At 42.7% G+C, this 13,122-nt stretch overlaps 1 protein-coding gene across 2 annotated transcripts in view; it reads left to right on the forward strand.

Moving 5' to 3' along the window:
* Positions 1–13,122, forward strand: part of DNAH10 (dynein axonemal heavy chain 10) — a 154,839-nt gene that overhangs the window by 29,526 nt on the left and 112,191 nt on the right. For both annotated transcript variants that reach the window (XM_065904874.1, XM_065904876.1), the window contains 7 exons: positions 2,490–2,666; positions 3,774–3,899; positions 5,614–5,786; positions 6,845–6,996; positions 9,834–9,998; positions 10,586–10,793; positions 10,947–11,103. In XM_065904874.1, coding sequence (XP_065760946.1) covers positions 2,490–2,666; positions 3,774–3,899; positions 5,614–5,786; positions 6,845–6,996; positions 9,834–9,998; positions 10,586–10,793; positions 10,947–11,103 — 1,158 coding nt within the window. The remainder of the gene's footprint in view (positions 1–2,489; positions 2,667–3,773; positions 3,900–5,613; positions 5,787–6,844; positions 6,997–9,833; positions 9,999–10,585; positions 10,794–10,946; positions 11,104–13,122) is intronic.

Consider the following 13,122-nt stretch of genomic DNA (forward strand, 5'->3'; position numbering starts at 1 on the left):
GTCATAGCAGTGAAAATACACTTGGCAAAATGTAAGCAATTGGACCACACTGTTGTCTTTCTCATCTAAATTCAGAGAAACTGTGGAAAATTCCCAAAATAGCATGTTGTATAATCAAAACAGGTAACCAAAAGGAAGTGGGTTTGCTTATTTAGTGGAGAAATTCAGTAAGAACTTATGAAGTACAATATTATATGCCATCAGTCTTAAATGCCATTACATTGTGATGGGCCCTGAGTGAATTAGTCATAGTAATAATCATAATAACAAGAGTGAAGTAGTGTGAAGGTCATGTGTGTGTTCATATACACATTCCTGTTGTAAGGATACTCATTATACATTGGACTCACCTAGATAATCCAGGATCATCTCTTTATTTTAAGGTCAGCTAATTGGCAACCTTAACTCCATCTGCTACCTAATTCCTCCTTATCATATAATGTATTCATAAATTCTGGAGATCAGGACCCTTATTGTTCAGATCTTATTTTGCCTCTGACACCTAATTATTCCCATGAGAGTGTGACATGCTTATTTTATTTTTTAATTTATTATTTTTATTGGAGTATAATTGCTTTACAATGTTCTGTTAGTTTGCGCTGTACAACAATGTGGATCACCTATAGGTATACATATTAATCTATCCCTGCCTCTTGATGCTTCCCACCCTTCTCCCATCCCACCCCTCTCGGTCATCACAGAGCCCCAGACTGAGCTACCTACACTATACAGCAGCTTCCCACTGGCTATCTATTTCATACATGGTGGAGGTCAGTGCTACTCCCCTAATTCATCCCACCCTCCACTCTCCTTGCTGTGCTCACATGACCTCTACATCTGCGTCTCTATTCCTGCCCTGCAAATAGATTCATTCTGTACCCTTTTTCTAGATTCCATATATATGCATTAATATACGGTATTTGTTTTTCTCTTCCTAACTTACTTCATGTATGAGAGACTCTAGGTCCGTCCTCATGACTACTAATGACACAATTTCATTCCTTTTTGTGGCTGAGTAATATTCCACTGTGTATATGTACCACAACTTCATTATGCATTCATCTGTTGATGGCTATTTCAGGTTGCTTCCATGTCCTGGTTATTGTAAACAGCACTGCAATGAATGTTGGGGTACATGTGTTTTTTTGAATTATGGTTGCAAAATTTATTTTAAAGTGTAAGCCCAGGCCATATTGCAAAGAGTTGGACTGAGTGACTTTACTTTCACTTTTCACTTTCATGCATTGGAGAAGGAAATGGCAACCCACTCCAGTGTCCTTGCCTGGAGAATCCCAGGGACGGGGGAGCCTGGTGGGCTGCCGTCTATGGGGTCGCACAGAGTCGGACATGACTGAAGCGACTTAGCGGCAGCAGCAGGCCATGTGATTCAGCAGTTCCATTTTGTGCATATACACAGATAATTGAAAGCAGAGTCTCGAAGAGATATGTGAACACTGATGCTCACAGCAGCACTCTCCACAACTACCAAAAGCTGCAAATAACCCAAGGGTCCATTGATAGATGAGTGGATAAACAAAGTGTGTTGTATCTGTACATGGAAGATTATTCAGCTTTAAAAAGGAAGGAAATTCTGCCATATGCTATTAATACAGCATGAATGAACCTTGAGGGCTTTGTGATAATTAAAATAAGCCAGTCATGAAAAGACAAATACTCTATGAGTCTATTTACATGAGGTACTTGGAGTAGTCAGAGTCATAAAGACAAAGTAGAAAGGTGGTCCCTAGGAGCTGGGGGAGAGGGAAATGGGGAGTTACTGTGTTTCATGGGTACCCAGAGTTTCAACTTTTCAAGATGAAAGAAGTTCTGGAGATGGATGGTGATGATGGATGCACAACAGCATTTTGTTGTTGTTCAGTCGCTAAGTTGTGTCAGCATGAATGTACTTAATTCCACTGAAATGCACCCTGAAAAATGGTTAAGATGGTGAATTTTGTCATGCATATTGTACCACATTTGGAAAAATATTACATGATAAACAGTTATAAAACCTCAGTGGCATGTACACACACACACACACACACACACACACACACACATGATGCGGGAGGCCTGGCCACCTGTCATGTCTAGAATAGATTTCAGAATTTCCATGGGGAAGTCCCTGGCGATCTGGTGGTTAAAATTCTGTGCTTTCACTGCCGAGTGCCTGGGTTTGATTCCTGGCTGGGGAACTAATATCCCACAAGCCACAAGGCAAGGCCAAAAAATGGTCCCCCAAATGATTGTACACAGTCTGTAAGTACAAGGCAGTCTGGATCATCGCATATGTGAAACCAAACAAAAAATTCCTGCAGAGAATAAGAAAAAGCAGTAGAGACTAAGTAGTAAAAGCACTATTCTGTACCTTTAAGTATTTCTTGACATTCCATGTTCATTTTTTTAAAGATACAAACCTCAAGTTCAATCTTGTCTTGGCCTGCACGCTGATACTGCTTGCTTATGGAATTTGTCTGATTGCTTTGCAGATTGACATAGTTAACAAAATCTTTGTTCAGAACCTCGACAACCCCCCGTTGTATAAGAACCATCCCCCGGTAGCAGGTGCAATCTACTGGGAACGGTCTCTGTTCTTCCGGATTAAGCACACCATCCTCAGATTTCAAGAAGTAGAGGAGATCCTGGACAGTGATGGAGGAAGAGAAGTACGTTATGTCTGCTGCAATGGTCCCGTTTTGAGTTTCACATTTTAGAAATTATTCATTTATTCAGGCTGCTCTGAGTCTTGAGTGAGTGCTGCGTGTGGGCTTTCTCTAGTTATGGCGAGCAGGGGCTACTCTCTAGTTGCGGTGCACAGATTTATTGCGCTGGTGCCTCTTGTTGTGGAACACGGGCTCCAGGGCATGCAGGCTTCAGTAGCTGTGGCGTGCAGGCTCAGTAGTTGTGGCTTAGTTGCCCCCAAGGCATGTGAGATCTTAGTTCCCTGTCCAGGGATCAAACCCATGTGCCCTGCATTGGAAGGTGAACTCTTAACCACTGGACCACCAGGCAAGTCCTGTATTTTACGGTTTAATTGTAGATGGGTAGCCTTGAGCGTGCCCAGGTGGCGCCTTCAATCCAGGTGACCCCTGAGCACGAGCTGGCGTGCAGAGTTGCCTGCATGAGAAGCAGTTCAATTTCAAATCCATGCCTGCAACTCAGACAGTCTTTCCTGTGGTCCCTGGGGACCACATCTTCATATGTATGACATGATTGATCTATGACAGCTTCCAGGTGACAAGCACATGACTTCCCCCTGCTCTTGATCTTCAGCCTCTTCAGAGGGTGACCACGCTTTTTTTGATAATACTGTCCCTCCTCTTTATGCATTTTTGTCTGTTATATCACAAGGGCTGGGAAACCTTTTCTTTAACCGTCCAGAGAATAACTATTTTAGGCATTTGTGGGTCAAACGGCCCCTGTTGCAACTATTCATCTCTGCCTTTCTAGAAAGAAAGTGGTAGATAACATGTGAATGAACAGGTGTATTCCAATAAAACTTCATTCATGGATGCTGAAATTTGATTTCATATGGTCTTCACAAGTCTTGAATCACTGTCGTTCTTTTTGAGCTCCCAGCCATGAGCTAAGGTTTGTGAGTCCTACTAAATCAGCCTAGATTTTAAGCCGTACCATGGCAGGCAAACCATCCAAATTTGTGCAAATCTGCCTGCTTCCTCTTGCATAAAGTGTTAAGTGATTTTTCTTTTCAGGAGAAAGAAAAAATTGTTATTTTCAAGGACAAAGTGACATTTGCCTGACTTCTCTGATAGGTCAAACAAAAATATTTGGAACTGGGTAGGATGATGAAAGACTATGAAGATAGAAAGTATGAGCAGTGGAGAGAGACGACAGAACTGATCCTGCCAACTCTCATGAAGAAGAGTCTGCTTACTAAGGTGCATCTTTTCAGACCTGAAACAGTGTTCTTACCTGGAGAATCCCATGGACAGAGAAGCCTGATGGGCTACAGTCCATGGGGTTGCAAAGAGTTAGACGTGACTGAGCACTGACATGCACATGCACACGCACACGAACACGCACACACACACACCCCAGACTATAGTAGCCATGTAAGATGATGGTAACTCCCATTTCCCTGAGGTCTGATGTGTTCACTCTCACGAAGTTGAGAGGTATTTCCAAAATCAAAGGCAAAGAAGGGCAGAGGTGGCAGGGGTTGATCAGGGAGAAGAAGAGAGGCAGGAAGGGAAAACATGGAGGTAGCAAAATGTCATGGTCAGGGAACAGGTGGGGATCAGGCAACCCTTCTGACTCCTTGGCTTAATTCTGGGCTTCAGGGACCCAATTTGTAAAATGACCTGGATCAGATGACCATGAACATGCAAAATATTAGTTGAACCGTGTATGAAACAGGTTCAAACTGCTGATGGTTGATTATTTTTAACTTATAGGAAAGTGTCGTTTTGATAGCAACCAGGGTTCTTGGCCTTCCCCAATCAATAGAAATTGACTAGAGGCCAGATAAGCAATTCAAAGCAAGGCTTTATTGGGGGCCCCTGCTGCAGCAATGGAGAGTCAGAAGTAACACGTTCCCTTGCTTGTTCACTCCCCTAGTATCAGATGCTGAGCTTGTTCATTATATGGGGTGAGGGTAGGGGTGTGTCCAGGGGGTCTGGCCAGAGGGGTGGCTTAAGTAATTTGCCCATCCCTTTGGTGGTGTTGAGTTCAGGGACCTTTTGCTCCGGGCACCCTGTTTTTGCTATGGCTCTTCAGAAGTGGCAATAAGGATTTTTCAGTCTTTTTGTATCTTTTGTCTAGAATTTGCTCCAACTGCAAGTATATGCAGTTATTTTTTAGTCCCATGTAATTTCTTTGTATTTTGTTACTGGAGGAAAAGTGTGTCCAGGTGCAGGCATTGCAGCAAAGGGTCCCAGGTCCCAGCCTGTCTCAGTTTCACATGATTCATCCCCATCTTTAGCACGGGGCCCAGCATATAGCAAGTGCTCAACAAATTAAATATTAACAGTGGGGAAGAAAAGACCTCGGCCTGGCAGTTTCAGGTCTTTGGTCTCCTTAAGTTCCAAAGCAGGTACTAAAAGGAGCGAAGAGGCCAGGTAGAGCTTATCAGGAACTGGATGGCTTGTGTCCTATTCAAAAGGGACAGCCACTCCCCAGCTTCAGTCTGTTCTTGTCATTTATCATCAGCTTTTCCAATTTTTTGAGGGAAGCCAAATTTTTGGGTTTTTTCATGCAATTGCCCAATTTTCAAACATAAGTGCTAAATCAAATTCTTTAAGAACTCTGTGCATCCAAGTATGTCTTCTAGCTTAGTTCTGGTCAGCTCCCCGCTCTGTCAGGGCAGCAAAACCCCTCCACTGATTTTTTTTTTTTTTTTTAGTTCTACCAGTTTATTGCTACCAACCCATCTCCCTCCACCCTCATGCACACATGCTCAGTCATGTAATCCCATGGACTTCAGCCCGCCAGACTCCTCTGTCCATGGATTTTTCCAGGCAAGAATACTGGAGTGGGTTGCCATTTCCTTCTCCTGATTTTTTTTCAAATTCACATTTATAACTTGGGTTGTGTTGATCTGATTGCTTTGTGGACAGCCCTTCCCACGCTTATGAAACATCATCTCCCCCATAGACTTCTGGCGCTGGTGATGACGCCATAAATGCTGAAAGAGTGACTGCTTTCTCAATCAACTTTTCACCTGCTCTCAGGGAGATTATTAATGAAACAAAGTACTTGGAACAGCTGGGCTTCCCTGTCCCCGAATTAGCAAGGAACATTGCCCTCCAGGAGGACAAATTTCTTAGGTAAAAGGATTCTTCTTTTAAATCAATGGTCAACACTTCTTATCTTGGGACCCCTTTACACTCTTTCAAATTATTGAGAACCACCCTCCTGCCCATGCCAAGGTTTTCATTTCTGTGGATTTTATAACTATCAATGTTTGTTGCATTAGAAATGAGAACTAAGAAATGTTTAAAATTTGTATTAATACATTTGCCTAAAATAGTAAAGATAAACTTATTTCATGTAAACTTAAATAGCACTTTTATTTTTTTTTTTAATTAATTTTCATTGGAGTATAGTTGATTTTGGGGCTTCCCTGGTGGCTCAGATTTTAAAGAATCTGCCTGCAATGCAGGAGACCTGGGTTTGATCCCTGGGTTGGGAAGACCCCCTGGAGAAGGGAATGGCAAACCCACTCCAGTATTCTTGCTGGAGAATTCCATGAACAGAGGAGCCTGGTGGGCTACAGTCCACGGGGTCGCCAAGAGTCAGACATGACTGAGTAACTTTCAGTATCACTATAGTTGATTTATAATATTGTTAATTTCTGTTGTACAGCAGAGTGAATCCGTTATACATGATTATACTATCAGTTACACATACATGCTTCCCAGGTGGCGCTAGTGGTAAAGAATCCACCTACCAATGAAGGTAGACGTAAGAGACATGGGTTCGATCCCTGGGTCGGGAAGATCCGCTGGAGGAGGTCTTGGCAACCCACTCCAGTATTCTTGCCTGGAGAATCCCATGGACAGAGGAGCCTGGCAGGCTGCAGTCCATAGGTAACAAAGGGTCGGACACGACTGAAGCAACTTAGCATTCACACATACATACATACTCTCTTTTTGAGATTATTTTCCTGTATAGGTCATTACAGGGTATTGAGTAGAGTTCCCTATAAATAACATTTTGAAATTAAAAAGTAACCAATATTTTCCACAAAGGAAAGTTATTGGGAAGAGTGACTTTCTTTTAAATTTGTAGTCTGGTCTTTGGTCTTTTGTAACGTATTGTAAGGTTATTAAGCTTTTTGTGAAATCCATTTTTCTAATGTCAGTGACTTTCCTGTAATGTCCAGGTACACGGATGGGATACAACGTATGTTGGATCATTATCACATGCTCACAGGAACGTTAAATGAGGCAGAGTCTCTTCTTCTCGATGACCATTCCCAGGAATTATTAAGAGTGTTTAGATCTGGATACAAGAGGTTGAACTGGAACTCACTAGGTAATAAATTCATCTATCTATTGCCTTTTAGACTTTGGGATGCAATCATTCTTTTAGATTGTCTTAGTCAAATTACAATTTTTGTATGTATGTGAAAGTGAAAGTCGTCAGTCATGTCTGATTCTTTGCGACCCCATGGACTGTACAGTCCATGGAATCCTCCAGGCTAGAATACTGCAGTGGGTAGCCTTTCCCTTCTCCAGGGAATCTTCCCAACCCAGGGATTGAACCCTGGTCTCCTGCATTGCAGGCGGATTCTTTACCAACTGAGCCACAAGGGAAGCTCGCATGTGCATAGATATGGTTAACAAACCATGCTTTTAAAAAAATTTATTATTTTTATTTGATTACATTGGGTCTTAATTGCAGCACGCAGGATCTCCATTGCCTCATATGGGACCATTTGTCGTGGCGCATGGACTCTCCGGTTGCGGCTTATGGGCTCAGTAGTTGTGGTTGGTGCCCTGGCTTCTCTAGTTGTGACGTGTGGGCTAAGTTGCTCCACAGCATGTGGGGATCTTAGTTCCTCGACCAGGGATCGAACCCATGTCCCCTGCATTGCAAGGCAGATTCTTAACCACTGGCTCACCAGGGAAGTCCGTAACAAATACGTTTTGAGCATGACGTGCAGGGTTTTGTGTATGAGTAATCGCTCAGTCAGAGAAGGCAATGGCACCCCACCCCAGTACTCTTGCCTGGAAAATCCCACAGATGGAGGAGCCTGGTGGGCTGCGGTCCATGGGGTCGCTGGGAGTCCGACACGACTGAGCGACTTCACTTTCACTTTTCACTTTCACGCATTGGAGAAGGAAATGGCAACCCACTCCAGTGTTCTTGCCTGGAGAATCCCATGGATGGAGGAGCCTGGTGGGCTGCGGTCCATGGGGTCGCTGGGAGTCCGACACGACTGAGCGACTTCACTTTCACTTTTCACTTTCACGCATTGGAGAAGGAAATGGCAACCCACTCCAGTGTTCTTGCCTGGAGAATCCCAGGGACGGGGGAGCCTGGTGGGCTGCCGTCTATGGGGTCGCAGCAGTAGCGGCAATTGCTCAGTCGTGTCTGACTCTTTGCGACATCGTGGACTGTAGCCCACCAGGCTCCTCTGTACATGGTGTTCTCCAGGCAAGAATATTGGCGTGGATTGCCATTTCCTTCTCCGGGGTTTTGTGTTGTGATTGTTTTTATTTGTTCTTTTTTTGAAGTTTTAAAATTATAGATTCTGTTTCATTAATAGTTATAGGATGGTTCAAGTGATTAGTATCCTATTGGGTGAGTCGTGTAGTTTGTCCTTTTCAAATCAGTGGTCCCTATCATCCAACTTGTCAGATTCAATGTGAGTTTTTCTTATTGTACCCTTATTATCTTTACAATACCTGTCTTTAGTGATCCCTCCTATTTAATTCTGGATGCTGTTAATTTGTGTCTTCTTTTTCTTTTCAGTCCTGCCAGAGATTAGTTTTATTTTATTTATTTATTTATTTATTATTTATTTTATTTATTAGCCCTTTGTTTCATTGATTTTCTCTGTTGTTTTCCTGTGTTCAATTTTATTAATTTCTGCTCATCTGTATTATTTCCTTCTGCTTGATTTGGAATTTATTTCACTCTTCTTTTTAAAGGTTCTTGAGGTGGGGACTTTAATTGATTTGATATTTTTCCTCTTTTCTAATGTATGCATTTGGTACTATTTCCCTTTTAGCACTGCTTTAGTTATGCCCCACAGATTTTGATAGTTGTATTTTAATTTTTATTCAATTCAATGTATTTTTAAAATTTTCTTTATGTCTTCCTCCTCCACCCATGGATTATTTAGAAGTGTATTATTTAGTTTCTAAGTGTTTGGAGATTTCCCTGTTATCTTCCTGTTGCTGATTTGTAATTTGAGTCCATTGGAGAACATACTGAGTATAATTTCAGTTCTTTTAAATCTGTTGAGGTTTGTTTTATGACTCAGGGGATAGTCTATTTTAGTTGGTTGTCTCTCCCCCTTTCAGAGTCCTATGCTTGTTTTATGGATAATGTTCATGGTCTTAGCTGTATTTAGCAGGAAGAATAAGGAAAAGTACATTCTTCTTCCTTTACTTTTTAAAAAATAAACAAGGCATTTTTGCTTTTCTTCTTTTTTTTCTTGTTTTTACCTTTTCCCCCTTCCTCCTACTTCTCTTCTCTTGCTCCAAATCTTCTTTTTCTTTGTCATTTTCTTTTCTCCTCTTTCTCCCTTTTCCTTTGTACAGAGAGTATGTGTGTTTGGACCATGAACTCCAGAGCAAAACCCCTGGGTTAAATATCTAGTTTCCACCCACATGACTCAACCTCTCAGGGGCTCTGCTTCCTCATCTGTAAAATGGGCATAATCTTTGTACCCTATTCATAGGTTGTTGTAAACATCACAGGCTTAGGCTGTTGCCTGATTAATCATAAATTCTTAATTCGGGTTTACTATGCATGTTCTTGCTGTTTACTTTTCTAAGCAACAGGCCAGAGGAGACTGTCGGCAAAGTGGCATGGGGTGGAGAGTTTAGGTTGCCATGGCAATGAGAGGACAAGAGGGTTGGACTTCTTCTTTATCCTCATGGTGCTTTAGATACAATTATGCTAAAATGTGAACAGAAGAAATGTATTGTTTGGTTGATTCTGAGCACCAGCTCTTTGTTCCAGTCCCCAGGGACCCAGTGGATTTTTTTTCACTTCAAAGGCCCAAGGGGATGAGAGGAGCAGGGTCCTTCCTGTGAAGGGATGTGGTATGAACATTACAGTTGTTGGTGGGAGGGATGTGGAAAGGAAGCATTGAAAGCCAAGTATCTTTCTTTTGTTCTTTCTCTTTCTCTCCAAAGGTATTGCTGACTACATAACTCGGTGCAAACAGGCCATTGGGAAATTTGAGTCGCTTGTCCACCAGATTCATAAGAATGCAGAAGACATTTCTTCCAGACTTACTTTAATAGAGTCCATAAATCTCTTTAAATATCCAGCGCCTAAAAGTGAGGATGAACTCCCAGGTAGATCTGGCTTCTTTTCTCTCTTGATTATGGGAGGAAAAGTCTCTTGGTCATGATTGTGCACACACACACACATTTTATTCCACAAATGGAGTAAAACCATGCCTCACGATCTCAGGCAGTTACTTGAAAAGATAATGGGTAATTCTTACTCTTTGTCATGTTTTATGTATTGCTTAGTTTTACAGATTCCTGAGTCTGTGAAGATTAATGGTTCTTTTGTCAATAACTCTGTAACAGTAAGGTGAACTGTGTTTTTATGGACTCACATTAACTTATTCAAACGGTATTTTAAACATTCTTGGACTTAGTCCACAAGGAATTCAGGACTAGTCAACAAGCAGTTCAAGGCAAGCAAGATTGCCCAAAGACATAGCATGTGCAATCAGCATCCAATCCCATGTTGTTGTGTATTTTTTGCTTTGGATGTGTCTTGATTTGGATGGTGTTGACTTGTTTTCTGCTTTTGGTCAAGATTAGAGGCTACTTTCGTATTTGCAAGACATACAGTTCATGTTTGCATTGCTTTTTGAGTAATGTCCTTTTCCGTGTCCATGAAGAGCTTTAACAGATGTCTTCCGCCACAGGCGTCAAGGAGTTCTTTGAGCACATTGACCGAGAAAGGGCCAAAGATGTGGACCACATGGTCAGGTGGTATCTTGCCATTGGACCTCTGCTGACCAAAGTTGAGGGGCTGGTCATCCATACCAACACAGGCAAGGCCCCCAGGTTGGCCTCCTACTATGAATACTGGGAAAATAGAATTTACGAGGTCCTGACAAAGCTCATCCTGAAGTGAGTTAATCTTCATATTACATGTTGTAAAGACAGTGTGTGTGTGTTGGGGGGGGGCGGGGATTTCCTTGGCAGTCCAGTGGTTAGGACTCTGTGCTGTCGGATCTATTTCACTCTGCTGAGTCCTGAGTCTGTTTTATCAACCCCTCCTAGGAATCTGCAGTCTTTTAATTCTTTAGTCCTTGGAAACGTCCCTTTGTTCCAAACGGAAACCATCTTGACGGCGCCAGAGATCATCCTGCATCCCAATTCAAATGAGATTGACAAGATGTGTGTCCACTGTGTCCGAAACTGTGTGGAGATGACCAAGGTGAGGGCGGAAGTGTGTGCTATTTCTTGGGTGGTCCCTGGTTGCAGAGAGTTAGGCCCACCAGCTGTGGACAGCATGTGACCCAGAGTTACCGAACCTAGGTCTGACTGCTCGATTCTCAACATCTAAAGAGGCCAGGTTGGTGAAAAGCAAAGTTTGTTTTATTTTGAATGCTGGTAATGGGGATGAGGAGTGAGTGGTGGAGGGTGGACGCCTGTCCAAAGGCCTAAACCCCTCCCCACTGACAGCCAGTGGGCACGAGCTTTTATGGACAGAGGGAGGGGGCTACATGCAGAAACAGCACAGTCAGCTCTGACAGTCATTTTGAAATTGTCATCGGTGGTCTGGGTAGTGTCATCTTGATTGTTTTAAGTATAGTTAATCTTCAGTTCCACGGTCAGTTTGCTCCCATTTCCTTGAGGCAGGTCCTCAGAATTGTGGCAGCTCATGTCACGGCTACAGTCTGGTCATCATGCTGTTAACTTCTTCCACTTGGTGGGGGTTTCAATATCTCTAAGACAGCTCACAGCATTGTTCAGTCACACAGTCGTGTCCAACTCCTTTTGACCCCGTGGACTGCAGCTCGCCAGGCTTCCCTGCCCTTCACTATCTTCTGGAGTTTGCTCAGACTCATGTCCGTTGAGTTGATGATGCCATCCAACCATCTCATTCTCTGTCATCCCCTTCTCCTTCTGCCTTCAATCTTTCCCAGCATCAGAGGCTTTTCCAATGAGTCGGCTGTTTCCATCAGGTGACCAAAGTATTGGCGCTTCAACTTCAGCATCCAGTGAGTACTCAGGGTTGATTTCCTTTAGGATTGACTAGTTTGATCTCCTTGCAGTCTGAGGGACTCTCAAGAGTCTTCTCCAGCACCACAGTTCAAAAGCATCAGTTCTTTGATGCTCAGCCTTCTTTATGGTCCAACTCTCACATCTGTACATGGCTACTGGAAAAACCAGTTTTTACTAACTGGACCTTTTTTGGCAAAGTGATGTCTTTGCTTTTTAATACTCTGTCTAGGTTTGCATCTTTTTTTTTTTTTTTTGGTTTGCATCTTTTAATTTCATGGCTGTAGTGATTTTGGAGCCCAAGAAAAGAAAATTTGTCACTGCTTCTACTTTTTCCCCATCTATTTGCCATGAAGTGATGGGACTGGATGCCATGATGCTAGTTTTCTGAATGTTGAGTTTCAAGCCAGCTTTGTCACTCTCCTCTTTCACCTTCATCAAGAAGCTCTTTAGTTCCTCTTTACTTTCTATCATTAGAGAGGTATTGTCTGCATAACTGAGGTTGTTGATATTTCTCCCAGCAATCTTGATTCCAGCTTGTGATTCACCCAGTAAAACCAGTCCAACATTTCACATGATGTGCTCTGCATATACGTTAAATAATCAGGGGGATAGTATATAGCCTTGACAAACTCCTTTCCCAATTTTGAACCAATATGGTTCTAATTGTTGCTTCTTGACCTGCATACTGGTTTCTTAGAAGACAAGTAAGGTGATCTGGTATTCTCATCTCTAAGAATTTTCCACAGTTTGTTGTGATCTGCAGAGTCAAAGGCTTTAGTGGTCAATGAAGCAGAGATAGATGTTTTTCTGAGATTCCCGTGCTTTCTTTATGATCCGACGAATGTTGGCAATTTGGTCTCTGGTTCCTCTGCCTTTTCTAAACCCACGTTGTACACCTGGAACTTCTCGGTTCATTTACTATGGAAGCCTAGCTTGAAGGATTTTGAGCATAACTTTACTAGCATGTGAAATGAGTGCAGTTGTACAGTTCAGTCAGTTCAGTTCAGTTGCTCAGTCATGTTTGACTCTTTGCGACCCCTGGACTGCACTGGGTGCAGCGCTTCAGGCTTCCCTGTCCATAACCAACCCCCCGAGCTTGCTCAAACTCATGTCCATCGAGTGAGTGATGCCATCCAACCATCTCATCCTCTATTGTCCCCTTCTCCCCCTGCCTTCAATCTTTCCCAGCATCAGGTCTTTCCCAATGAGTCAGTTCTTCACATCAGGT

This window comes from Muntiacus reevesi, chromosome 13 (genome assembly GCF_963930625.1).
Source record: "Muntiacus reevesi chromosome 13, mMunRee1.1, whole genome shotgun sequence".
NCBI lineage: Eukaryota > Metazoa > Chordata > Mammalia > Artiodactyla > Cervidae > Muntiacus > Muntiacus reevesi.